The sequence below is a fragment of the Fusarium vanettenii genome, assembly GCF_000151355.1.
Source record: "Fusarium vanettenii 77-13-4 chromosome 6 genomic scaffold NECHAsca_20_chr6_4_0, whole genome shotgun sequence".
Lineage (NCBI taxonomy): Eukaryota > Fungi > Ascomycota > Sordariomycetes > Hypocreales > Nectriaceae > Fusarium > Fusarium vanettenii.
Genome location: NW_003315865.1, coordinates 1,254,455 through 1,281,636, shown reverse-complemented (window position 1 = coordinate 1,281,636; position 27,182 = coordinate 1,254,455). Strand labels below are relative to the sequence as shown.

The 27,182-nt window shown below is 54.9% G+C and overlaps 4 protein-coding genes across 4 annotated transcripts; all 4 read right to left on the bottom strand.

Moving 5' to 3' along the window:
* Positions 1 to 2,648: 2,648 nt before the first annotated feature.
* On the bottom strand, positions 2,649 to 4,269 carry NECHADRAFT_94491 (uncharacterized protein; the record flags this gene model as incomplete). The annotated part of the gene is made up of 4 exons (XM_003044774.1): positions 2,649 to 2,677; positions 2,748 to 3,080; positions 3,182 to 3,362; positions 3,538 to 4,269. The coding sequence occupies 4 exons, from the start codon at positions 4,267 to 4,269 to the stop codon at positions 2,649 to 2,651; spliced, it is 1,275 nt and encodes a 424-aa protein (XP_003044820.1).
* Positions 4,270 to 18,457: 14,188 nt separating this feature from the next.
* NECHADRAFT_62059 (uncharacterized protein) lies at positions 18,458 to 21,606 on the bottom strand. Its single transcript, XM_003044773.1, has 7 exons — positions 21,284 to 21,606; positions 20,996 to 21,132; positions 19,975 to 20,943; positions 19,814 to 19,921; positions 19,205 to 19,333; positions 19,009 to 19,152; positions 18,458 to 18,951 (listed from the first exon to the last, which is right to left on the bottom strand). Exons 1-7 carry the CDS (start codon positions 21,409 to 21,411, stop codon positions 18,911 to 18,913), a joined length of 1,656 nt encoding a protein of 551 aa, XP_003044819.1. The 5' UTR covers positions 21,412 to 21,606; the 3' UTR covers positions 18,458 to 18,910.
* A 694-nt stretch (positions 21,607 to 22,300) lies between these two features.
* NECHADRAFT_104778 (uncharacterized protein) lies at positions 22,301 to 23,907 on the bottom strand. The gene is made up of 3 exons (XM_003044772.1): positions 23,703 to 23,907; positions 23,296 to 23,633; positions 22,301 to 23,246 (listed from the first exon to the last, which is right to left on the bottom strand). The coding sequence occupies exons 1-3, from the start codon at positions 23,845 to 23,847 to the stop codon at positions 22,326 to 22,328; spliced, it is 1,404 nt and encodes a 467-aa protein (XP_003044818.1). The 5' UTR covers positions 23,848 to 23,907; the 3' UTR covers positions 22,301 to 22,325.
* A 374-nt stretch (positions 23,908 to 24,281) lies between these two features.
* NECHADRAFT_100932 (uncharacterized protein) lies at positions 24,282 to 26,499 on the bottom strand (the record flags this gene model as incomplete). The annotated part of the gene is made up of 3 exons (XM_003044771.1): positions 24,282 to 24,710; positions 24,769 to 26,073; positions 26,145 to 26,499. The coding sequence occupies 3 exons, from the start codon at positions 26,497 to 26,499 to the stop codon at positions 24,637 to 24,639; spliced, it is 1,734 nt and encodes a 577-aa protein (XP_003044817.1). The 3' UTR covers positions 24,282 to 24,636.
* Between the last annotated feature and the right edge of the window lie 683 nt (positions 26,500 to 27,182).

Genomic DNA, 27,182 nt, shown 5'->3' with positions numbered 1-27,182 from the left:
GTTAAACCAAGGCCTCGTCTTTGTACATTCCACCGTCAACGCCTCATGTCTGTGAGTGTGGTTGTAGTCACCTCACGTCGTACAAAAAAGAACCAGGTTAAAAAAAGAACCCGAATGTTTGTGCAACCCCAAAAAATCCCCATTTAACAATGTTCACACCCGTCTCAGCCTGCTTGGCCTAAGTCTCACACCACAGACCAAAAGTCGGGGGCTCGGCCGAGAAACCGCACAAGTCAAGTTCCATTCATGTAGGTGCCTTATCCGCAAGCTACCTATCAAAAAAATGGTCACTTCTGCACCCTGCAGATTCCTCGTTTCGGAAGAAATAAACCAACTACCAACATACATATTTCTCGACCGGTCGCTAAAAAAGCATAGGCCGGAGGAAGCCCATGCAATGTCCGCAGGTTTGCAGCAATCTCTCTCTTTCTCTCGTCCTTTGACAACAGCGGCTAAATTCTCCTAGCGCTGGTGCTGCCGGGACACCCCCTTGTCCATCCGCAACGGCGTCACACACACTCTGGACACGCACACACACTTTGAACTGGGCTGGGCTGGGCTGGCTCACACTTGTTTTTACCGTCGCTATGGCCTTGGTAAAAAGTTGGTTCCGTCCTTAATTTTTTTTTTTCGGTCTTACACGCCCCCCCTTGTTTAATCTTTTTTATTTTTCCTTCTTTTTTTTTAATTCTTAGGCTAAGTATCGCAGTAGCTTATCTGCATGCCGTGTTTTGGTGGTCATGTTTGACAAGAGGGGAAGATGCATGTACCGCACCCACAGACAGACTGAAGTCAATCGGCAATGCAAATCGTGGAGCAACCATGGATGTCGGGCCGCTTGCTTCCCGTCCGTTTCTTTAATAAATCGTCAACTTTATCATCATCGTTGCACACATATTCCCGCCCCTTGCCCTTGTCCTTGACGGGATCCTTCAAATGCTGGTGTTTAGACCGTACGATATATGTGGGCTCTCGTCTCGTCTCGTGCGTGTCTTGTCTGAGATCCAGCAGATGCCTCCAGAGTAAAAAGATCCCAGCTGCAGATCCTCCCGCGAGATGAGATGGCTTCGATCCATGGATCCTCATGGATGCCATGTTATGCTTGCTGCTCACTAACAGCGCACACGCCCACCCTCCTTCTCGTCCTGTCTCTCCTCGCCAATCTGTTAGATCTCCCTCCTCCACTTGGCGTTGCGTGCGTGCCTCCGATCAGACCACCCTTCGAAATCCTCACTATATCCGTACACGGAACCACGCTGCGCTAGCCCAGGCGCCTTGTCTTTGTGTAACCCGACCTTTCCTTAACCTTGCCTTGCCCTGCCTGTTCCATCCCCATCCCCCATCCCTGGCCCTGCTTTTCGCACCCCGACTATCTCGTAGCCGCCTTAGCGTCTGTCGTACAACCGCAACCTCAACCCACCCCCTTCCTTTCTGTCCCTTCTGCCTGCATCGCCTACTGCGTCTGCCTGCTTCAAGCCGTGGTCTTGGTCTTGCCTTGCATCCAGGGGACCCCGGAGCACGCACGCCACCCACGTCTCCCAAGATCTCACATCGACAATGTCTTAAACTGGTACTCAACGACACGAGGCTGACTTGTCACAACCCGACACGACGGTGCCCCTTGTCTACTGATGGAAGCCAGCATGCCATGCTATGCCATGTGCTGTGCCTGCTTGTTGCTACCCACACAATATGCACATCGTGTACCAGTGACACCCGATTTTGCACTGATGCCTTGATAGAACTGCAACTCTCAACATGCTCCTCCCTTGCATCATTTATATCCAAAATATCCATAGCAAATATCATGTCTCGATCCCAGTAGGCTGTCAGTCTTCTTCTGATTGATTCACAACACCATTACAACATTCTCACAAACATATCTTTCTCACCACCAAACCATCTTTGGCAAACGTCACATCAAATCACTCGGGCAAATATTTTCTTCGCGCATCAACAATCCTCTTTGCTATAATGTTGTCGTTACTTCAGCTATGGACATGTTTCTTGACAACTATGGTGTCGATTGCTTCAAGGCACCCATAGTGCCTCGTCAGGTTCGTAACAGTCCCCTGGCCACTTTACACAAAAAACTGGGCTGATGATATGAATGTGCGGATGCTAGCTTTCGCCGCATCTCGCAGAATCATCTCGCGGCTCTCCTCCATCATATGCCACCATCATCCATCTCAAATGCAGATAACAAAACCGCGCCAAACCCCCCGCCTCCCCCATGCCACCCCTTTAACCAGCCACCGAATGCTCGTGAACTATAAAAAAAAAGCGTGCAAAACAAAAAATGTCGAACTCCCAAATATCGTCTTGGGAAGGCGTGTGCATACGTAAAACTCCAGAAAGCCAGAAATGAAAAGTCTGGGCAATCAGACTTGGGCGGGGATAACCTCGAGACGCAAGAACGTCGATCGAGATACTACCCAAGCTGAAACAGAGGGTAATTACCGAGTAAAGGGCTCCTATGCGAGATCTCTCCGTTTCCTCAAGGACTGCAATAACCGCTAGGCCTCTTGGGACGGAGAGCACATAGAGGTGGTGAGGTCCATATAATACAGCAGCGGGTATTCTTTTTCATCTCGACTTTTGGTGACTTTCCTCCTCTAATGCCTGTTCCTTGTTGGCCAGTCACTCCCTTAGTGGCTGGGGGGTTGTCCTCCGTTCGCTAGGCTGGGTTAGTGTATGGGGTCAAGGGCGGCAGCCGCTTCAGGCCGCCGCCAGTCTGTGCGACGTACATTGATAAGAAATGCCCTGGCTAGGCTGTGCGTAGGGCGAGTGAGGCTGATAGTTGGAATACATGTGGTTGTTGTAATCGGGCAACGGCTGCTGGGGAACAGATCCTCCCGGAGGAGGAGGATACTGAGCAGGCTGGTAACCGATGGGAGGCAACTGGACTGGTCGGCTTCCGGGATAGGATGAAGTCGGAGTGCCATCGGGGCCTTGAGGATCAGGACCTCCGTTCTGAACTTGGGCTGCGGCCGCCACACGTTGACGCTCCTCCTCAGCCTTTCGCGCGGCTTCCTCCTCCTTCTTCCTCTGCTTCCATTCCTTTCTAATCTCTTTGAATTCTATAACCTGTGTTAGCCAAGCCCGTCTCAGACATGCCGTTTTGCCGTTTGAAATTTCCTTGGCGTAGACGCGCCGGAATTTCAAGCCACGGTCAACTTACCCTCAGGAGTCCGCTTCTGTCCGTGGGATTGCATAGTAACATGAGCATTAAGATGGTTAAGTGTGCCGTAAGCCTTTTCACAACCATTCCAACCGCACTTGTACATTCGCTCAATCTCTTCGTATCGTCGTCGAGGTCGCTTATGCTGCTGCGCGCCAGGAATTGGAACGAAAGAGTAAACCTAACAGTCAACCAAGTTAGTCTCAGCTTCAAGAGTGGCGTCCAAAAGTGACTCCAATGTCGCGACGAAACGCGCAGTTCCCAACACAGAGCGCTCCTTCGCTGCGCAAAACGCGCAAATCCAACTCCAACTCCAGTTCCGTCTTCATCTTCCTCGCTCGCTGCGCAAAACGTACCTGGTTGGGCCTGGCAGGGGGCGGTGCCGAGGCAGGGTTTTGAGCGTAAACAGGGTGGCCGGGCGTCAACGGCGCACCGCCGTGATGCCCATAGCCCGTCCAGTCCGGCCGTGGCTGTGCATACATGCCACTGCTGGGATGAGAATAACTGTGTGTCATGTCCGGAGCGGGCGCATAAGGGGATTGCTGCCCGTAAGAGGCGTAAGTCGGACTCGGCGCGGCGATGGACGGATCTATAGGAACATCGTTGTCAGACTTGACCGGGTGGGCTTGATGGTTTCGCCCATCCTGGTGAGGGATTGACGGACTGTTCTGTTGTTGCGCCATACCTCCGCTGCTGGGGGTGCTGGCAGGATGGTATGAACGCTGGATGTGGTCTGGAAAAGATCCGGATCGGGCTGACTGAGGATAGACGCCGTACTCGGAGGTGGGAGTGCCCGAGGTCGAATAGTTGGCTTCCTGCTTGACAGGATATTGCGCAGCAGATGCGTGATCTGCCGTCGAACCTTCAGAATTGGTGTCGCCGAAGTTGCTGGGATAGGGCGAAGGCAAACCTGACTGCGAGTACTCGGGTGCACTTCGTTCCATAGAGATGGGAGAGCTGAGGAGCGCGTCCACGGTCACCTCGGAGCCAAGTTTGGGATGGTGAGAGTTGTTTGGGCTTGGTGAAGAGTGCAGCGATGCGCGGTGGTCAACAAAAGTATGAGGTTGCTGTGTTGGCACCAGGAACATGCTACAACTCCACGGCAAGAGTGATAGGGCGATGGCCGGCCAGGTTTAGCTCCAAAGCCCGCGTCAGGTTGGTGTTTGATCCAGCAACAGGGGAAAGAAGGGCAGGGCAATGGCTGAGCGCTTGCAAAGAGACTTGCGGCGGCGCGGCGGTATATGTTGTTGGCGGCGGTAGTAGTAGCGCCGTTCGCGAGATCAAGGGTTGGATTATGGTTAAGTGCGTGATGCGAGCACCTAGGCCGAGTCCTCGGGCGCGGATCTTGCTGGGGAGGGGAGATGGGGATGGGGGGATGGAGCCTAGGGGGGCAAGGATAGTCTTGTTCTTTCCACGATCACAGAGAGGTCGGGCTAAGTCGTCGGCACTGCTTGGGGAGCGACACACTAATATAGTGCGTTGTTGAAATCGGACTGGTACGGTGGGCTCTGCCGGATCCAACACGGTCTAGCGCATCAGGCCCCCAGGTGCTAGGGTGTGCCAAACTGTATCTTCCCACAATACACTGACTCTTGTCTCTTCTGAGCGACTCAAGACCTTGCAGGGGGGGGAGGGGTGTGTGTGGACGAGTCTGCGCGAGAAAGGTTCTGGCAATGACGGAGACGTCGAGCGTGTGCGGGACCGAAAGAATTTTATAGGGTCCCAAGGGGATGAAATGGATGACGGAGAGATGGGGAGGATTCGGTCCTCCGCAACAACCTGGGGGCGAAAAGGGCGTCCGTCTTTGCTCTGGTGGGACCAGCAGGCAGGGTGCGCGCGCGCAGCAGCAGAAGCAGGAGCAGGAGCAGCCTCTCTGTCAACCCTCCGAGGCCCAGGGGGACAAGACAACAGGTACAGCTGGTTGGCTGGTAACGGTCGGTCGGTCGGTGCTTGGGTCCAGAGTGGAAGATGCCGAAGACGACGGAGGCGAGACTTGCAAGTAACTTGGCCAGGCCAGACCTACCCAGTGCAGTGGCAGTGGGATTTTGCGCTTATCGAAAGCTGTGGATAGCGCAAGAGTAGCGTAGCGTGCGTGGGCTGGCTGGTCTGGTCTGGTCTGGTCTGAGAGAGGGGCGTGCGAGTTCGCGCAAGCAGATGAGAGAGTCCCAAGTCGGGGTATTTCCGTGGTAGCGCGAGCAGATGGTCGACTTAGTTCACAGGCCAGAAAATCTGCTGGGTCGTGGTCGATCGTTCTGCCGAGGGTACCCCACGTCGACCGGTGCCGGATCTGCCGCTGACTCGTGCCTCTGAGCGAAAGCGGCGAGCAATTACGAGAAGGAACAGCTGCCCAGGGAGCAAAGGGGGTGCAGCGACGAGGACGAGGTCGAGATGAATGAAGGAGGCGAGGTGAAGTGGAGGTGAGAAAAAAACGGGAAGGCCACGGGCTGGCAACTGCGTTTTCCTGCCTCTGGTTAGACACACAAGAAGAAATTTGAAGGCAAGGCCCGGTGTGAAGGAGCCCAGGAGAGGAGCAGACGAACGGGAGACCCCTGTCCCCTGTCGTCCTGCTGCGTCCTGCAACCTGCTGGCTGGGTAGGGTAGTGGTGGTGGTCTCTGCTCTCATCAATCTCCCCTGAAGGGGGCCAGGTTCATCACTCATCACACACGACTTGTGGCGGAGGTGCGGTGCGGTGCAAAGGGGATTTGCTACTTGGACAGTCAGAGGGGAAACCATGGTGTGCCAGTCAGATGCAATCTGTCCATATGCTCTCGTCTGGAGGTTTGTCGGCGGTAAGGCGCATTGCCTTTCGGTGCTTCCGCCCCGGTGAGTCCATCCCACGAGCATCTGGACGCGTCCTGTCTTCTGGGGAGGTTACAGACTTCTGAGCACGACTGCAGCGCAACCTGCGAGGGCCATCACGAAGCCGGCACAATGGACAAGGTGACCGGGGTGTTGCAGGGGGGTGGTCGCCGCGTGCCCTGCGCTCTCTGCTTCAGAGTCCCCACATGGCGAACGACCCCGTACTGGGCAGAGGGCTCGAGGAATGCCCACGGGAGGTCTCCTCCACCGGATACAGTGCGTAGAGCGAATCCCTGAGCTGCGGCAGCAGATCTGCGGCCTTTTCCTTGGGTCGAGCCCAATCAGACGCCCAGGTTTGCTGAATGGCTGGTTCCACCACCGAGGAGGCGTCCAGGATCAATGCAGCTTGTGGCTTGGCTTCAAGGACCCCAAAGAGCAAAGAGGGGTCAGGCAGGTTAGTTGCCGATTTTCCAGCTTGTCGCCTGGGTACCAATGGGCGAGGACCTCGATGAAGGGGAACGGAACGGGGTTCGGGTGCGCGGATTGCCACGGTGCGGTGCGTGTTCAAGGCAAGGCAAGGACCGCCGATGAAGGAGAGAGATTGCGAGTGTCCCCTTGTGACCTAGACTGACTCAGGGCACGATACCGAGACCTGGGCAAGGTATGTTGAAAGCCGCAGAACGTGGCGGCGAGACCGCGAGGGTGTGAAAGAGCCCGGTGTAGTGGTTCTCAGCAGACGCTAGTCGCCGTCGCGCGCGAACCAGACTCGACGATGGATCAGAATATTCTCCGCGACACGACTGTGTAACGAGCGTTTTTGCTGTGCGCAACCCACGCCCGCCAGCCTGATGAACCGAACCGGCTCCTTACTGATGTGCCAATGTGGAATCGGTGGAATCGACAACTGTTGACGTGCATGGATGGACGGACATCTACGTCGTTAGCAACTTCGAGTGCCGGCGCCGTTAGCCGGCCCAAGTTTCCGTATCCCCTCCTTTCGTTGAGTTGGCTTCAAGCGGACGCAGCCCGTAGCTCCAGTTCAGCCCTAGAGGTGGTCAGTCTGGCTGAGGTCGACGGGCGCTATGTGATCCGGTCTTCGGGGAAGATGAAACGGTTCCAGGGCCTGTCCTTGGATGGAGCTGCCATCGTCTCTTGTTTTATGCTTGGCCTTGTTAGCATAACCTGCCTCTCATTCCTTGGTGGAATGAATCATGGATGGGTGACAAGGGATAATAGCTACGTTATGTACTTGGGTGTTGAGGAGCACATTATGTTTGGGCAAGCCAGGGCAAGCCAGAACGCATCACAGACAATGATGAGTGGGCAAAACGCAGGGTCATAGGCTTCTTAAAGCCGAGAAAAGAAAACAGTTTTCTTCTAGACGGAACAAACGCGTGGAAAGTTGATGCAAGGCTCAAACTCTCATCAGATCCAATCTAGCTTTAGCTTCTCAACCGGCGACGCACGCGCAAGGCTGAGGGTGAGCTCAGTCCGTTCACATAACTCATACCAGATAATTATCATTCTTTCAATCAATTCACTTCCGTTTCGTGATACGACTGACGATTACTGCATCGTTGAAAATTCGGAAGGAACAGTCGTTGCGCAACTTCCAGGTTCTTTGTGTATTGCGCATTTACAACTGACGATGTCAACCATCCTTGAACTTGCACCAAACACGAACAAAAAACATTTGCGAACTGGAATGCGCAGCCAATCGCATTACAAGACACAGCTTTCCACTCTCCTTCCATCAGCCTGGTTTTGCCACTTTGCACCAGCAGCCTTACACGGCATCGCAGATGAGTGCCGCCGCTTCTTGGCTTTGATTGATCTGTTCCCCCCGTTTCCGGCACCCTGGCACTCTCGACGTCTTTCTGGTCGAATGATCGGTCCTGGAGTCTCTAGGGCCCAAAGATCTCAAGCGACCCGAATGTCTGGGAAGAACTAAAGGGGGCTTGAATGTCCTAAAGAGGCACAGCCGGCCCATCTCGTTGGACTCTATCAAAGGTAATTAGTGGACTGCCCTACCTTAGCCTCCACTGGTACCTCGACTCACCCGCCAGTTCGTCAGCGCAGAACAACGCATCGACAACTGCATCGGCCGCTTCACCAAAGATCACAACCGTTGACGAGCCTGCATCCTCTGGTTGCTCACAGAGCCTGTCAATTCCGCGGCACCACGCCGCAATGCATCAACACGGTGTCTGACAACATGCAGATGCCTCACATGACGAACCAATCGACGGTCAGCGTTGCCCAATCAAGCATGAATTGGGCGGCAAGCCCACAATGATGCAAGTGGGCAGGGGAAACCAGGCGAACGAGTACAGTACATACCATCCATCACCTATCACACGCCGTGCCCTGTATTGCAAGGCTGGGCGATATCAAGCACCATATCAAGGGTCATCGGACCCAAGCCCCAGCTCTGCCATCCTTCATCCTTGACCGCATCCCATCCGCCCTGGACCATCCAAGGGCACAGAGTGATGCAGTTGCCGTTGCACAATCGAATCGAAGCTTTCAAGAAGGCTCCACGTGTTGACTTGACTCTGTGCTCCCTCGGGCTTGCAAGACAAGACAGTCTCGACTGGTGCTCACGTGGAGTATCCACTGATGCGCAACCCATGCCGATTCTAGCCCTTTGTGGCCCAGTGGCTGGGCCCTTGTGCTACACTTGCGAATAGCAGCTCTTCCGCGACATCGTCAGAGACAGGGTCGTCGACCGCTCAACCATTCAGCCGACACCGTTAGTGGCCGTCAGAATTGGGGGGCCGATTCTTGGTCCTCGTCGTCAAGACGTTGATCCCACCGACCCGACACTGACTGCACTGTGCTGCATCGTGTCCACACACCTCCAGCCCTTCAAACCCAACGTCAACCACCACAAGTTGTCCGTGCGCCCTGATATGCGGGCGGAATTGCTTTTCATTTCCCTCTTGGCGTGCATGCAGCACCTCAATATTCATTACTCTCCAAGTTGGTCCAAGTACTCCGCATTGGACATGGGGAGGACGCCTCTTCTGCCTCCCAACTCTGCTCTGCTGGCTGCAAGTTGCCAAGGCATACCACACTCGCGAATCGGCCAACCAAGGCAAGGTGGTCACCAGAGCGCATCGATCTGTGCCCTTCTCCAGAGCGCGAAGCACCGCGTCCCAGATCGCCTGCGGGGGGTTGAATTCCCTAGTGGCGCGTCTAGCCTGTGGATGCAAGTCGAGGCGCTCGTGGAGGGTGGATGCCCACCTAGCTCCCGGCTCCCTGTCACGCATCAATGGTACCGTATCTCAACCTCAGGCATTCGGCACCTCTACCCTGTGAGCTTGGAGGTGAACAGGCATTCCCTGACTCGCCTTTGCAATCAGCCATCTCCGCCCATGCGCCAGTCCCCTTTTGACCTTAGACTTGGTCGAGAGGGGCTTTGGTTCTATCAACTCTGGGGGGCAGCGCGTCAAGACGCTGCTTATTCTATTCGACCTTCTTGGTTTGCTGAGAGGCTGGAAACACGCTCCAGGTGATCATGTACCGACAGGAAGGCTCATTCGCGACAAAGGCGCAATGTTCGCGTTTTTCCTTCACATCCCCTCACACCCCCCTTTTTTTCTTTTCCCTCCTTGAATGCAACCCTCTCCGTAATGTTCGTCTTGACCGCCTTCTCGGTGCATTTACCCAGACGTCCAATAATTACGCAGCGCGAGCCCGCAGATGAACAAGATAAGGCATGCCTGATTTTGTTGCGGCATATTCCCTTTGACATGGGAGCGATGGGCCCGCAAAGGATGGGACGGAGAAGGGCATCATCGACACTGCACCTGGCTAACTCTGCAGGGGAGCGGTTGTCTGGACCTACTGTGTACCAGGGTTGAAGGCTCATCAATCATCAGCACGGTCAAAAAGGTACTCCGTCCATACTGTCATCAGACGGTCCACAACAGCAGCAGACACGCCACGAAGAATGAAGTATTTGAAGCTCGTCATTACTTGCATCTATGACCCACAGTCGCCATTTGACATTCCCATGGCTGCATTTTCTTTGCCCGTCAAAGAAAATCCTCACATTGGATGGTCTGATATCAAAGTAATCTAAAAACTACTAGTTGCTGCTCCCCGAAGGCTTCGGTCTCGCGCACAGGTCAACTGGGTAACCCTGAGGCTCCCACCAAAACGATACCAGTCGGCCGGGAACAACCTCCCAGGGCCCTGTGGCTCTCATCTTTCGGCTAACTAAAAGAGGATAAACCGTGCTGCAAAGCCCTAATCATGGGCGTGGGTCTAGAAGTAGTCGGAATCCCGGCTTCCCAAAGTCCCCACCACACTGGAGGAACGGAGTCTGGTGGACGACGAGTCTGTCACGTCTGTGTCAATCCAAGGACAAACTGCAACGAGCTTTCGTTTATCTCGTTGGTCAACAGGATCCGAGCATTCGAGCAAGGAGCATTTGAGCGAGTAAGAGCCGAGAAAAGAACGACCACCTGGAGATGCCTCCCGAAAAAGGAAGTTGGAGGGAGTCTTCCTCAAACAGAGATCCGTGTGAGGTCCTCCGTCTTTGCACCTGGCGGTATGGGTTCTAAGAAGCCATCATGACAGCTGCCACTGATGTGTGGGCTTGACACGGCGTCTATACGACCTTGCTAGCTGGTCCGACTTGGTGTCCTGCAAATGCAGATACATCTAATCAGATAGGCTTATTAGCCATGGGGACGCCAAAAAAAAAACCTGGGAGGTTAGTTGGCTGAATCCCCGGAGTGAGCATCACTAATCCATCGCACGGGCAAAACCCCGGTTTTGGCTCAAATAGCGAACAGGCATGACATTTGCTATTCTCTTGTTGGACATGCGCTTTAGCCTTCTCCTTGGTCCAGCCATCCCGATGTCCGATGCTTAAACTGGCCCAGGGACTCGGCGTCAACACCGTTCTCCTTAGTGTCCCCGGCGTTGCACAGATACCGACATCTCGGAAGCTCGACAAGCCGGGCAACATCCACTCTTCCAAGGAGAGGAAGGCAGCTCACCTCCTAGTGGCCACTCTGGCTAGCGTCGTTTCGGGCGCTTTAGCCCCAAGCTTCCAGCACAGACATGAGCTTGAACCACAGGCAGGGCTCATGAGTCGGTGGATGTCACTTGCATTCAGGAACGTGTGAGGCTACGGCAAGCCATGAACTGTGACGGTGGACGGCAGTCGGCCTAGCCTGCGTCGACGGTGTCTTTCATCCCCAGCAAACGGTTAAACTAGTCAAAAGCCGGGACGGCCACGATCTCAGGGCTTCCCGTGGTCCTGGGAATCTCCCGCACGCCGGCTCCATGGTCTTGTGCGACCTCAAGCCACGGCAAGAGGACGAAAGTCGCCGACCACCTTGCTCAGCACGACCTCATTGCGTTGAGATCGAATAATGTACGACGGAAGGCCACAAGGAAGCCGGGCCAGGTGACCAGTCATCTCACTGATCTACGGGCCAATCTCAATTCCTCTGTGCTGGCCGCGCCCCACCGCACGACGAGGACATTCAGATCTTGGTGGGCTGAGGGACGCTAGCGATCTCCAGAACGGTGGGCGCAAACAACCAGACGACTCAGCTCATTAGCGCAAATCGACTTGGGTACGGTGCGCATAGTGGGACTGGGGATTGCGCACTTGGGAGTTTGCAGTTAGGCGCAAACCTGAAGAACTGGGGTGAATTGCCCAACCTGGCGCGTTGCTTGTGAGTCCGGAAGCCAACCTGTCGCGACCATGGTTCGTCCCTTGTACTCCGGCAGTCGCCGGAACGAAGCAAAACGCATACGAAATCTGGAGCACGGAGGTTGGGCTGTGGTTCTCTGCCTTGGTTTGCTACAGCAGGTTCTGAGGGCGTCGAAGTCGACACGGGGCATTCCACCGTCGATGGCTGATATCAGCAAACACCTCGAGATGGCAGACGGGCAGTTTCATGTCATGAAACAGGGCGGAGCTCTACGTCGTGGTGCCAGTGACGATCCCGATAATGGTTCTGGAACCTCGAGGCTGAAAAGTGAAAACTGAACGACACCTTCCTGAAGGGTCCTCAGCTGAGCTGAGGCTGCTGGCTGTTGACTCGCGAGGATGATGCCTCATGGGCAGTGCTCACGTTTCAACTCCTGACGAGATGCATTGCCCATCCCCGCCAATCCGCCAACCCCTGATCTGGAAAGATGAGACGAATCGCGACAAGTTGGCTCTGGATGGATTTGAGAACCAACAAAAGGGGTTGTTGCGCGCGGCAGCCGCTTTCCCCTAGCTCTTCCCCAGCCACACAAGGCGGCTTTCAAGTTTAGTTGCTGATTGCTTTCAACCACAAGCTGATGGAGGGCGGTGCGTGCTACAGTACGATCGCCGTGTGTTTACTCACGTATGCTGGGTCCATCCCACGCTCCCACTTGTTCCCAGGACATGGGTTGAAAACCCAACCCATTCTTGTTGCTGACTGCTGCGCTGCGCTGCACCGACGCTCGCTGCAAGTCGAGAGGGCGAGAGGGGGCGCTTAGCTTTTCCGGGTACGACACCTGGTCAAAGTTGGAAATTGCGGAGCGGACTTCTGGGATTCTGCCGTGAGGGAGATGAGACTGACAGAGAGACAGGGCGATGCCGTCGGCAGTATCCATCCGGCACCTTGTCCCGCCACCGACGTAATGGCCCAATGGGTACTGAATCGCACGTTGAGATTTGGGCAGTGGCTCTGGCTGCGGGAGAGGTTGTTATTGGAAAGGTGTCAAGGTGTCGCACCGAGATGAGCTGTGTGGTGCGTGCAGTGCAGTGCAGACTTGCTTGGGTCAACAGCTCAGTCTCCACCAAACGAAACACGGCGGCGGCGGCGAGACGGCTGGTCAGTCCCAGCAGCATGGGGCTCTTCAGGAGGTGGATCTCACCCATCCATACCTTGTACCCGGAACCGCAGCAGCAAGGACTGCCCCCCTCTTAGCGCCCCCGTGATAGTTCACGACAGCGAGGCCCTGGGTGTCGGGCCTGGTAGCCTGGCTATCGCGGCTCGCCTGTGGGCTGGGCGGGCACCCGATTTTTTCCCTCATGCGCGCTGATGCACTCAAGCGCCCAAACCTGCCAACATCGACAGGCAAGGCATTTTGTCTCAAAATCTTTCTTTGGTGGTCCCTTGGTGGCTGTGACGTAGCACCTTGATGCCACAAAACGGAGAGATATCCATATCGATTTCCTGCCGAGTCAAGAAACTTTGCTACAGGGGCGTGATGCTCGGTGGGACGGATGATTCTCAAACGACGGACGGGTCAATGGGGCTCAGTGACATGCAAGAAATGCAATGATATTGTGTCTGCTGCCTGTTGTTCAATCAGGAGTCTCTCGAGGACGTCAGAGAGAGGGGGGCGTTGCTTTGGCAGGGCGTCTTGGCCGGCCGTACTCCATCCAGGCAGAGAGAGGAGGCCGGATGCGACGAAATATACAGCATAATGACGGGCGTTCACAATTTGCACATGGACGATGCGGGCAGGCATACATGGGCACATGCGAGGGCACAGTACAGTCAGTACTCGGTACGAAGTATTCCCATTTGGCAATGGACGTACGTCTGTCTCAGTTGGGCGTTCGCCGCGGCATAAGAGCAGGCAAGGCAAAACAGAGGGAGGCAGAATGGAAGAGGGCTGTCAGATGTCACAAAGCTGGATGTCAAATGACGAAGGTCAAGGCGAGATCAAGCACGACGCGAGCATGACAGGAGACCACACGAAACGATACGATATAGCACGACAAGAAATGACTGTGCGGTGGTCCGGGCCACGGTCGCGTCTGGAGAAGGGCCCGGCTAGGCATGGAGAATCCAGGGCAAGGGCATTCAGACTTTGCATGGGGATGGGCACGCACACGCACACAGGAAGAACACAGGCGACAGGGCAGGGTAGGGCAGGGGGGCTGGAAACATGGAAGCGGGCAGGCTGTTGAGCATTGATCAGGAGTTGATTCAGCTCCGTGGTGTTGCGCAATCCATCCAACCAAGATTGGCACCAGGCACTCGGGGATAAGCCACAGGTCCAGATTCAAGCTCTCACGCGCATTCCTGGGGTGCGTCGACAGTACAGTACAGTCAAGTCAACGACAGCAAAGGAAGGGCTCACTCACCGTCTCTCATGTCACCCTCTCTACTCACACATCCTGTCTGCTCTGCTCCCCTCCCAGCGGAACCACCGAATCTCTGGTCAACCAATCCGCAAACGCAGGTCAAGATTGGATTTGTGATGAATTCCCTGCCACCCATGGCCGCCGAGCGATTTGGCAGTGGCGGGTTTCGTTTCTTTTCCTGGTGAATGGAAGCGATGTTGTCTGTGTCTGGTGCAGGGATGAGGACGTGTCGGTATAGAGGCCTCTCTCCCTCTGTTTTCCCTCCATCCCATGCTACAGTAACTATGTTTGTGGTCCCATTGACATGACTTGAGAGTCTTTCTTGACTTGTCATGAGCGAGGGTTTGGTTTGTGGTCCCGCCTCCGAATATTTTCGGTCCCCTGTTCGTGTCGAGGGGCAGGGCAGGGCAGGGCAGAGTGGACGCGAGGGCAAAACACCATGCTGAGTCGCCTCAACACCCCCGTGAAGATGAAAATTTTGGACGGGATGACTTCGGAAACATGATACAGGATGGGAGAGAGTGTCCGACGTTGAACGTTCTGGGTCCCTCAGCTCTCGTCAAAGGCTGTTCTGGAACTCGAATGTTTAGCTCGCCGCTAGGTCGAGAATCGGCGAAACCGTTCTTGGTCAGCACTCGCTAACTCGGCCAGGTCAACTCGTCCGACTCCAGCAGACAAGATAGCGCTATTGTCGGGGCCTCTCGCGTCCAGAGGATGTCATCGGGGTACAGAATTCCATTCTCGTCGCTTGCGAATTTCAATCGAGATTGGGATAGCTTGGGCAGACAGAGCGTGCGACTCGATGCGCCCGTCCAACCGCCCGCCGTGTCATGCTCGTCCCAACTATGCCCAACAAAATCGAATCCATTCCTTGGCCAGGGGCAACGGCGGGTCATGCCGATCTTGATCCTCATGGCAGCACTCAATCCTCTACCCTGGAGTTGCTTCTTTAATGCCATTTTTTTCAAGTGAATGTTGTGGATTGTCTTGTCTTGTCTGTTCTGACAGTGCCTGTGTAACTCTTGGTTGATATGTCGAGTCTGCACCTCGTTGTCGCAACTCGTTTGATATTGGTACTTTCCACGACCTCTACCTCGGACTTGTAGGGAGTCTATCCTATAGGTTGATGGATGTTGGATTGGGTCACTGATATATGCAGTACCTTCCATACCATCACTGCGTGCTGCAAATATTCACACCCCGTGTACGAGTGTGTTATTGCCATGCAGTGGGTGAGATCCTGTCATGTTGATGACGATCTTCGCAGTCCCCTCACTCGACGGGGCAGAGGGCCCATTAGCCCCCCCAAGCGGATCGTCAAAGGTCCCTCCGATGACCAGAGAGGCACTACTGCACATTCTCTGTACGGTGTTGATACCGGGAAGGAGGCATATGGGCAATTCAGACCTTCCAGGCCCTCGGTCTATCAGACATTGAAATGTCAAGTCATCGACGATCAACCCCCCGAGCCCAAATCCGTCCACCGGGTTCATCACGCGAACCAACGCACAAGGGGCCGGGTCTTTACGAGACGCAATATCAATAGCACGAGAATCCGATGTCCCTTCCGGAATGGAAGACATCCACGATGATGAACTGCCCCCCCTGACAGCAGCAGAGTAGACACCCCCCTGGATATCAAAGCTGGCATGGAGATGAGGGACTAGAACAAAGATTCCCAGGGGCGGCGAGGACCTCGACACGCATCCGCATCGAAGCTGAGAAGAGCGTCAACTAGCGTGCCGGCAATGGGGCCCGTGATTCAATAGCCTCGAAGACCTGGGCAGCTGTTGCCGTGGGCACCAGCTCTGCCCAGAGGCTTGATGGGAAATTCGACCCTGAGCTGAGGGCCCTGCTTATTGCCCAGATGGCGAAGTGTTAGCTCCGCAGTGCCGCGCCTGATGCCACGGAGCAGGATTTGCGAGTGCAGACACCTGGATGACCGGCCCCGTCTAGGGAGCCGCAAGCGCATCGAGGATCGCTGCTAAACTCATAGTTGATTTGTAGTGAACCGCAGCTATTCCCATGAAAGAAATCGATATGATAACCAAGCTCATGTTGAGCAGTAGCTTCTGTACTACGGAGTATGTGGGTTTGTGGGTTTGAGGGGAACATTGAGTCCTCTCGTCCACCCATGAGTAGCAGGCATTCGACCTATATCCCCCTTTCCTGGGGGTATAGTGGCCGTTGTAGCGTGTCGATGACTTGGTCGTGCCATCCTGGAGACTAGAAGACTGGGGAAATCAGACGCGATGAGGAGTGAGAACTTGTAGGAGGGCGAACTTGGGGTTGGTGGTGAGCACCCCGAGTTGCACTCGCGCCGCCCGTCGACAACAGGAACACGTCGCGGCCGGCAGGAGGCTTCCTGTACGCCAGAAAAGCAATTCATAGAGACTTAGAGGTCCCCTAGTGATGGTCAGCACCTCTTGACGCCAAATCAAAGGTGTCTTCTGCCTGGTCAAGGCAGACTTGACCGCCAGAACCCGCAGTGACAAGTCCGCTAGCCAAGAACTTGGAGCAACATCGCTCCCTCGCAGCGTGATCTTTGCCGGCACTACCAAGGGGCATGGAGTAGCATCTTCCCCATCGCTCCGGAGCGTCCCCTCAAAGCTCCGTAAGCACATGATTCATCTGTGACTGCTTCAACACGTTTCTCGGATGCCTCTACTACACACAAACACCAAACGACAACCATGTAGGTTCTTGAAATCGCCATCTTGACCCCTTAACCGTGAAGTTGCAGCCCATCTCTACCTCGTCAGGAGGCCTACGATAGATTCCTTCCATCCTCTGAACTCGACGCTGCCCAACGAAGCGAACGACCCCTGACCGGACACCGACCTCGATTCTCCCTACAAGTTTTTGAACAAACGAGTGCTCATTACGAGTCGGTGAAGACGGGAACGATTCTTCCAACGCTGACGATCCAACACCGCGTAGTGCTGCCTTTCCTGCATCCCATTCAGCCGAACAGAATGCGGTGAGCGAGCCTGATTCCAACGGCGAACGTCCTCTACCGAACGAGTCGATACATGTCAAGCGAGACAGAATCACACGAGTCGGTATAGCGAACGTATAGATTATGATCCCCTTTCGAGCGAACCAGAGGCTAGGACTTTAACGGGGAGGAGTTCAAGATTCAGAACTTCACCCTCCTGAAGACCATCTGGAAAGGGAATAGACGATGCCGTATACCTTGATTATATCGCATCAATCCCAGTTCCACAACATGTAGAAGAGGCTCTGGTTTCTCGAAGAGGATTGGTAAAAGAGAGGCCCGGCTCTCCTTGGTTCTGGAACTCGAAGGAGAGAAGTTCTGGATCTAGAGCCTCTTGCCTCCGATGAAGTGGAAGTGGAAGATTCCGCACGCAATGATTAAGCTGTAGTGATTCTACTTCCACGACACGTTGAGAAAGATGGAAGTGTACGAGTCGTAACAATGCTCAAGACGCTGGTCGTTCTGGAGGACTGACACGGTAGAGGCCATCTCCACTGGGTGCTGACGCCTATACGGAACAAACTTCTGGATTTAGGGCGTCACGCCTTGATGAAGATGTCTGCTTGAAGAGGGGATGGGGAAATGCCGTGAATTAAGATGCCGTATATCCCGAATCAACCCCGATTCCACGATATCGCCGTCCCCGAGAGAGTGCGTCCGTATATCAAATCTCCTTACTCGCCAACTTCTTCAGACACTTCCCAAACACCATCTCCAAGATCAGAACGGGCATGTACAAAACTCTCCAACGTAGGGAGGATGCTCGCACGAGTCGACATACTCGACTCAAGAGGGAAAAAACTATAACGCGGAGAGGCGTCATTGTTTCTGCCCTGCGTCGACTCATAAAACACCCACCCGAATCCACCATGAGTTGCTCTACAAGATGCAAGGACGGGTTTCCAAATGGCCCGTGACCAAGAAAACGCCCGCTCAGATCGGCAGCAAGAGCCGACGATGCGGAAAATCAAACATGCAGGATCATCGGCACGAGAGTCAATCAAGCAGGGCGGCGAGTCAGTGTAAAACAAAGTGTGTGTGCCGTGGCTTCTAACTCTGCCCTGTCGAGTCAGTCAATCAACTACGACAACACGTGCCTCAAAGGTTGCCATTCAGCCCAGTCAGCCTCGGGAGCATAATCAAGACGAGTCATCTTTGCCCGTCGTGCTACAAGTTATGACAATGATGCGCACAGTAGATGCTGCCTCTGGCTATAGAGGAGAGTAGGTTCAATTCCACTCAGCGCCATTGGTATATCTGATGTAGCTCAGTTGCAGAGCCGCCAAACACAACACGTCAAGTCAAACACTATACGGGACAGATTAACCAAGGCCACATGGATGTGCGTACACATACGTAGGTAGTTGCAGGTGCTGTCAGGCTCTGTCATTTGTATCAACTACAATAGTCTATTGAACATTTGCCGCTCCAATTTCATCGAAATTGTCATCGACCTCCTTGACGACGGAAGGCCTCCAATACGATTATGTTTCCCCCGTATCTCGGTCGAGTCTTGTCATGCCTCTCGAGCCGATATCATCATCCCAATCTAGAGCCATTACCTCCGAGTAACAAACAAGACGAAGAAAAAATAGATAAAAAAAAAAGACTGCCACAAACAATGCGTCACCAAATTGGTCCGCAGGCAAACCGTGATCCAGACTCGCAAACTACGAGTCAAAGTCTAGTCGAACCACCTGTCCTCTAACTAACAAACGCCGTGGGTGTCATATACTTTTATGGGATACCATGATCCGGGAAGGGAATGCTAGGCATCTTGCTTGGTCCGTGTCGTGAACGAGGCCCAGGGAGGCCTCAAGATGGCAGGCTTTACCACCGACGGTTACCGATGGGCATGTTGTTGGCGTTGGCTGGAGGTCGAGTCAGCTCGATAGGCGTCTTGCTGCTTCAGCGTCGGCGATACCCACCTCTGCCACCGCCGCGGCCACGTCCCCATCCACCGTAACCGCGGCCACCGCCTCCGCCGTAGCGGGTCATCTCAACAAGACGGGGGTCGATCTGCTGCTTGGCCTCCTGGAGAACGTTGACGAGGTCACGAGCTTGCTTTTGGTCTGTAATGTGTCAGTACTAATATCAACAACAAGACAACTCAGGAATACTCACTGTCAGTGGTGAAAAAGGTAATGGCGGTACCCTTGGCACCGGCACGGCCAGTACGGCCAATTCGGTGAATGTAATCCTCCGAGTTGTTGGGGTAGTCGTAGTTCAACACATGAGTGATGTTGCGCACATCTTTGAGCAAGAATGGTTAGCAGGCGAAGAAGGGGTTTGTATAGCAACGTTCCAGTACTGGAGGTGAAGGTGGATAGCTAAGCATATTGGCAAGGCCATCTGTACTTCACTCCTGGCGGAAATGGGGCAATCCAAAGTGCGTCAAATGCCATCCTGGGTTATGCATGCAGTCACCGGGTCCCCGGGACGAGAAGCCTTGCTTGGTTTGGCCAGCAGCTTGATCAAGGGCAGTAAATGCCACCACCACGCTCATACCACACGGAAGCGGGAACGGTACAAGAGTGGAAACACGAGTATAGCAGCAGAGCAACGCAACGGCTACACAACGGATCAAGATCTCGTTTGGGTGAGAACCAAGTGGACACCATGGTTATCAGGCAGATTCGCACAGTCAAGAGAGCCCCTAAACACGAGAGTAAAGTACAGCAGGTGTTTTTGCTGGAAGTTGCCATGGAGGGGGAGGGGGGACTTGATACATACCAATACCACGCGAGGCCACGTCTGTGGCCACCATGATGGGGGACTTTGCCGACTTGAACTGGTCGAGAACCCAGTCACGTTCGTTCTGTTGCTTGTCACCGTGGATGGCTGTCAAATGTTAGCAAGAGTTGCAGTTTGAATCAGGACAGAGTAATACTCACAAAGCGCGGGCCAGCCATCCTGGCGGAGGAATCGGGTAATGTCATCGGCGACACGCTTTGTGCCAACAAAGATGAGGATCTTGTTCTCCTTGTTCTCCATCACCTTCTCAAGATGCTTGATCATGCGGTCACGCTTCTCCATGTCGGTGACAACCTCGACGATCTGAGTGATTCGGTGGTTGGCAGCGAGGTCCATGGAACCAATGTTGACCTGGATGAAGTCCTGGAGGAAGTCGGTAGCGAGGGCGCGAACCTCCTTGGGCCAGGTAGCAGACCACATCAGAGTCTGTCGATCGGGTCGGATCTGGCTGATGATCTTGCGGATCTGGGGCTCGAAACCCATGTCCAGCATGCGATCAGCCTCGTCGAGCACAAGGTAGGTGACTCGGCGAAGGTTGGTCTTGCCAGCCTCGAGCATATCAATCAGACGGCCAGGAGTGGCAATGCAGACCTCAACACCCCTGGAGAGGTCACGGATTTGAGGACCCTTGGGAACACCACCGTAGACGCAAGTGTTGCGGATGCGAGATGATCGACCGAACTTGTCGATTTCTTGCTTGATCTGGACAGCAAGCTCACGAGTGGGAGCGAGGACCAGGACAATAGGACCATCGCCGGGGGCGAGGAGGGGTTGGGCGTTGATGTGGACGATGGAAGGAAGGCAGTAGGTGAGGGTCTTTCCGGAACCGGTCTCGGCAATACCGACGACATCGCGACCCGAAAGAGCCATGGGCCAACCCTGGGACTGAATGGCGGTGGGAGCAGGGAAACCCTGGGCCTTGACCTCATCCATGACATATCGGGGGAAACCAGCCTCGTCAAAGGTCTCGACGGGCTTGGGGACGTTGCTGCCGGCAATCGTCATTTGGTGCTTACGACGGAAGGCCTCAACCTCGGCGTCGGTTCGGGTCGCGACGTCTTCGTGCTCCTTGTAGAAAGACTTCTCGAACTTGGGCATGGTGGCAACATCTGCAAAATTGTTAGTCGTGAAGAAAACATCAAAAGGACGACGAGAACATACCCCACTCCTGTTGCTTGAGGCCAGCGCCGAGGCCGCCCATGCGATCGCCGCCGCCGCCTCCGTAGCCGCCTCCTCCATAACCACCACCACCACCGCCGCCGCCATAGCCACCACCGTTACCATATCCGTTGTTTCGGCTGCGAGTTTTGTTAGCGATGAGTCGATGAAGAATGCGGTGAGGGCGCGGTGGTTGATGGATTGACGCGCAGCCGTCAGCCGCAAGGCAGCCGCGTCTTCGGACCAAACCACCAAACTTGCGCCGAAATCACAAGGAAAAAATGAACTCACCCTCCGTAACCACCACCACCGTGACCATTGCGGTCACCACGATCACTGCGATCACGGCCGTAGCCACCACCACCGTAGCCGCCGCCGCCGCGACCACCGCCGCCGTATCCGCCTTCGTAGCCAGACATCGTTTCAGGGAGGGAGAGGGTCGTTTGAACTGGGGAGGGAATCGTCTGCGAAATGGGGAAGAAAGGGTGTCAAGAATGACAAAGAGAGTCGCGTAGAACGCAAAGTTTTATCTCGATTAGTCGAGATGTTCCCTCTTGATGATGAAAGGAGTGCGCGCCTGAGGGTTGAGGATGATGGCGAAGGGAAGGGGGAATGTGAGGAAGGGTGAAAGTTTTAAGTGAGCCTTCGATTCCTTCGCGCCTGGTTTATTTTTTTTTTTCGCCGCTAAGAAAAAAAAAAGTTGTTGCACTGGCGCCTTGCGGCAAGTCCGCCGAGTGGGTCTAATCTGGAGAGTTCTATTGGTCCTTCGAGGTAATCAGCGGAGGCCTGTTGCTGACGTAATGCCCCACAGCGATCTCCCGAAGCTGGCTACCCTACGCCTTTGTCCTTGAAGACCAAGTTTAGAAATTTCTACAAGATAGTATGAAAGCAATAGCTCTGTGCGTTGTGTATTGGAGTGTAGATTATGTTGTGTCTTTATATAAACTTTCCCTTGATTGAAGCAGGGGCCTTTTCACCGGCGTGTGGTGCACAGCAGCTCTTTGTCCTCCTACTTTCCTCGCGCTCGATATTACGACCTCGACCTGAGAGCACACCACGTTGGGGATTCATTGTTTCACGCCACACCCAACAAGCCAGCCGGGAGATGAAAGACTCACCCAACTGGAAGTGTCGAGAACTATCCATAAGATAATATTCACTACCCGTGCACCACGTTGTTTTCCGAGACACTGGTAGCCTTACTCTGACGTCCCTCACTTGCCTCCCTCGAGACACAGTGATCTGGGCCTGGTTGAGTTAGACAGCAAGAAGGATATCAATAACGCACCACGGCAACATGTCAAAGGTAAGAAGCAATGCTTTTTATTCTAGTCTACTCGTCCATTTGCTCTCTCTTCCACTTGGCATCCAAAGCCTCCTCCATAGCCCCCTTGAACGCCACCACAAAGTCATAGCAGTCCTCAAAAGTATTGTACAGAGGTGCCGGAGCAACACGGATGACATTCGGCCTCCTCTCGTCAACCAATACCCCTCTCCTCTCTAGTCCGGCCATCACATCGTCTAGCAGCCCATCCGCAAGTAGTACGCTTATCTGCGCACCTCGTCGGTCCTCCTCGCTTGGCGTGATGATGCGCCAGTATCCTCCCATGTCCTCTGGTAGGCGGTATAGTTCCGAGACGAGGTAGGCTGTTAGCTTCCTGCTCTTGGCGCGAAGCGGGGCCAAGCCGCCAGCGAGGCCGAAGACTTCGAGGGAGGCGCAGAGTGAGGTTATGTCCAGGACAGAGGGGTTGCTGAGTTGGAAGCCTGCTGCTCCAGGGACAGGCTTGAAGCCTGACCTCATGGCGAAGCGGTTCTTCTTGTCGTTTCCCCACCACCCAGCGAGCCTCACGTTGTGCTTTCCATCATCGTCAACCTGTGTATGCCGCTCATGGACAAACAGGCCGCCGATGCAGCCTGGTCCGCCGTTGAGGTACTTGTAGGTGCACCAAGCGGCAGCATCGACGGACCAGTCGTGTAGCGAGAGTGGCACGTTCCCAACGGCGTGGGCGAGGTCCCAGATGACAAAGATGCCGCGTTCGCGAGCAAAGGCAGTCAGATGCGGGATATCGAGAAACTGGCCAGAATAGTATTGGATGCCAGGGAGGAGGAGGACGGCGGTGGTTGAGGCGTGTTCGGCGATGACGGACTCGACGTATTCGTTGGAGAGGATGTCTTCCGAGTTGGGAGGCTCGAGGGTGATCATGGAGTCTTCGGGACGGAGGCCATGATGGCGTATTTGCGTCTCGACGACATACTATCCCCAGTTAGAACCTCGACATCGTACTGTGAATTGGGAGACGAACGTGGTCACTGGGAAACGCCTTGCCCTCTATTATAATCTTATGGCGCCCCTTGATATCCGGCTTATAGAAAGCCGCCATCAGAAAATGCAGGTTCGCCGTCAGGGTCTGCATGACTGCCACCTCGCTGACCTGCGCCCCGACGATGGGCGCAATCATCTCGGCGGCGCGGGCATCGACATCGAGCCATGTCGGTAGTGGAGAGTCCTTGAGCGGCTTGAAGTGTCCCTGGACGCCCTGAGTGCGCCATGTCGCAAGGTACTGCTGGATGCGTTCGGCGGTGCGCTTGGGTTGGAGACCGAGCGAGTTGCCCACGAGGTAGATTGCCTTGTCATTGGCGTCTGAAGCAATTGGAAACGATTAGTGTCGAGGTAAGACGGATCGAGGCATTGGAAGGAACATCAACTTGCCCGTGGTGGTGTCAGGGGGTAGGGTGCTCCGTGCTACGTCGGCCTTGGAGGGGATGTTGAACTCATCGCGGAGGTGACGGAGAACGTCATCACGGTCAAGCTGGGCCGCGAGATCCCGGCCAAAGAGCCTAGACTGGTCACTCATGGCCAAGGTAGGGACGCGACAAGTGCTAGATCAGGAAGTTGTCTCGCAATTGACTCGGCGTCTGTCTCTTTGTCTAGCAGCGATTTCCTTCTTCCCCACGTCGTTGGGAGCAGGCATGCTCCGCACATCGGCACGACGCGGGGACCTATTGCCCCGCAGTCTGGATCCCGGACCCCCGAACTACGCCCGTCCCCGGCAAACGGCTTCTCATGACGAAAATAGCATGGGGAAGCGGACGCTCGGAATGGGTTCACATGCTATCTTGTGTCACCATGGGCACTGACCTTAAATTCGGGTGGATTAGGCATCATATGCTCGGCATTGGCTGGTATTGCATGTGTCTTATCGTAAAGGCACCCCTTTGAAGGCGTCCCGGATCTAGACATCACCAGCCTCTTTGTCCAGGATATGGATTCATGTTGATTGGTGTTTTTAAACTCATCTCCCACCCCCCTTTGCTTTTCCGCCCGCTCTAGCTATGTCGTACAAGGGTTTCTCTCCATACAATCCCATCTATATCCGTGAACAAAGAAAAAAGTGTAAACAAAAAAGACCAACTGAAGGTTTACAGAGTGAAGCATCCTGGCCCAAGCCCGAGTCTAATCAGACGTCTATTAGTCCAGCCCAATCGGGTTCACAGACCCATGCACAATGCTCCAAGTACACCCTCCCAAGAACAGATCGTCGCGGGCTGCATAAGCCTCGAGCTCTTCCAAGGCTCCTGGCCAACCGCAGCCCGTTTCAGGGTATCGAACCTCATTGCGTAACAGTGTTATGTCGATCGAGGGTTTACTCGCGAGAGACATCACGGCCGAAGGCCTTGGACTTGAGCCAGTCCACAGCGACAAGGACACGATTCCGGGCTGAAAGTCAAAAGTTAGCTTTGCCGCCATATCTGGCTTGGGTATTCAGGAAACTTACTGCTGAAGCACATGGAGAGGTAGGCACTCCGCCAGAACAGGTAGGTCAGGCTACCACCACTGGCAATGTTGCCGTTGAACCACGGCACATCGGCGACAGCCTTCTCGCTGCCAATGTAGGCCAGACTGCCCTGGTGAGAGTACCTGAAGGGCTTGACGTCCTTGATGCGGCGGAGCTGCTTCTCCAGAGTCTCAATCTCCTGGGCGGTCTCGGCCGAGTTACCCTGCTTGAGGTTCAAGCTGCTGCTGAGCTCCTTGATGCGGCTCTCGTGAGACTCGGTCTTGGCCATGTTGTTGAAGAGACGGGCCAAGAAAGAACCCTCCTGGGAAGCGACCTGGGCGGTGGGGGCATAGCCGGCGACGGCGCAGTCACCAACAGCCCAGATGTCACGAGTGCCCTGGACAACCAGGTACTCGTTAACGGCCAGACCACGGCGCGACTCCTTCTGAGCGGGAACCTTGCCCATGAGGTCCCGGACAATGGGGCGGACGGCGTTGCCAGTGGCCCAGACGAGCAGACCGTAGGGGATACGGAGGGTCTGCTTCTTGCCGTCGGGGCCAACACACTCAGCTTCGACAAACTCCTCAGTGACGCGCTTGACCATGGTCTTGAGCTTGATGTCAATGTTCTCCTCGCGTAGCGTGTTCTCGGTGTACTCAATCAGCTGCTTGGAGAAGGAGGGGAGAACGTTGGGCAGAGCCTCAATGAGGGTGACCTTGAAGCGGTGGCTGATCTCGGGAATCAGCTTCTTGATGTCGTCCTCGAAGAAGTCGCGCAGCTCTCCAGCGAACTCGACACCAGTAGGGCCACCACCAACCACAACCATGTGCATGAGGCGGTCAATCTCCTCCTGGGACTGGCCCTTGAAAGAAGCGCGCTCAACGCAGTCCATGATCTTCTTGCGGATCAGCTGGGCGTCGCCAATCTCCTTGAGGAAGCAGCTGTTCTCACGGACACCGGGAATGCCAAAGGTGGCGTTCTCGGCGCCAACACCAATCACGAGCATGTCATAAGGGATCTCAGTCTCAGAGTGAGGACCCTTGCCCTCGGTGTTGTCCTTGATCCTGACAACCTTGCGGTCAGGGTCAACGGAGGAAGCCTCAGCTTCGTAGTACTTAACGGCACCCTTCTTGTGGCGGAGGATGGTGCGAACAGGCTCCATGATGGAGCGGTGCTCAATGAGACCCGTGGTGCACGAAGGCAGCAGGGGAGTGAAGAGGAAGTAGTTGCGGGGAGAGACGACGATGACATTGTAGTTCTCGGTGTCGAGGTTCTTGAGGAGACCGACGGAGCCCCAACCAGATCCTAGAAGAGAAATTGCGTCAGTGACTCAATTCGGGATATCGGGGTAGCTGTGTGCGCGCTCTTTTACTTACCGAGCACAACAAGGGTCTTCTTGGAGGGATCAGGCTGGAATTGCTCCTGGGGATGACGGTCGTCGTAGACAACCCAGCAGGTGTAGGCAACGGCAGCGCCAAAGGAGAGGTAGGTGAACCGCCAAGTCCATCGCAGGGTCCTTCGCAGCTTGCCAGGCCTGGGCTTGGGCTTGGGAGCCTCGCTGGCGTAGGCTCTTCGGAAGGCGATGCGACCAGAGTTGCTCAGCTTCATGGAAACAGAAGGTCGAGTGGAGGCCTTGGAGACGGTGGAGAGGGTGCGAGTCGCAATGCGACTGCTGGGGGCCATCTGGCCGACCCGGGAGAGGGTCATCATGGCTCGCGAGGAGGAAGCCATTGTGAGGGTCTGGAGGGGGAGAGAAAGCTCAATTGAGAGCAATTAGGAGAATAGAGGATAGAGAAGAGAAGAGGAGGAGTAGGAGAGAGACAAGAGAGGGGGTCTCTGAACCAGACGAAGGCGTCGCGAGCGAATGGGGCTGGTGACGGACGGGAGTGAGTCGAAGGAGAATCGATCACGGAGAGAGGGCAAGAGGGAATCGGAGCTTGGAGGGCAGAGGGAATTAGGTAACTGGATGCGCGCGACGGGAAGGGCCAGGGCGTCGGCCGGCCGGGTTTGTGGAGAGCAGGAGCAGGAGGGAGTGAGCCACAGTCAGAGGCAGCAGAAAAAAATGGTACGTATTCCTCGCTACGTGTGGTTGATCCTTTTTTTTTTACCCCTTCACCCATTACCAGCGAGATAAGACATCCCGTCCTCCATCGATTTTCTTGTGATGGGCATGGCCATGACCTCTGATGCTCGTGCTTGTGCTCCTGCTCGCTGGCCGTCCCGTTTTTCCCCACTAAAAAGTTCAGGTTCCCAGTGCCCTGCCCTTCCAGCTTAGCTCGATAGCGGGGCGGGTCGGCGTGGGCTTCCGTCCACTGCTTGCGCTACTGTAGCCGGGGCCGCTAAGCAGGATGACGCCCACTGGGAAGCTTTTCTGGAGGTGGCACCTCAGATTTGAGCGCTCCAGAATCACCAAG

Bases quoted from the DNA above. Each gene is read 5' to 3' on its own strand.
- NECHADRAFT_104778 (XM_003044772.1), bottom strand. From the start codon at position 23,847: ATGAGTGACCAGTCTAGGCTCTTTGGCCGGGATCTCGCGGCCCAGCTT. The intron at 23,634-23,702 runs GCAAGTTGATGT...CAATTGCTTCAG, and splicing joins ACCCCCTGACACCACCACGG to ACGCCAATGACAAGGCAATC. The intron at 23,247-23,295 runs GTTCGTCTCCCA...AACTGGGGATAG, and splicing joins AGGCGTTTCCCAGTGACCAC to TATGTCGTCGAGACGCAAAT.
- NECHADRAFT_62059 (XM_003044773.1), bottom strand. From the start codon at position 21,411: ATGTCTGGCTACGAAGGCGGATACGGCGGCGGTGGTCGCGGCGGCGGC. The intron at 20,944-20,995 runs GTATGTTCTCGT...ACAATTTTGCAG, and splicing joins CCTCAAGCAACAGGAGTGGG to ATGTTGCCACCATGCCCAAG. The intron at 19,922-19,974 runs GTGAGTATTACT...AACATTTGACAG, and splicing joins GGATGGCTGGCCCGCGCTTT to CCATCCACGGTGACAAGCAA.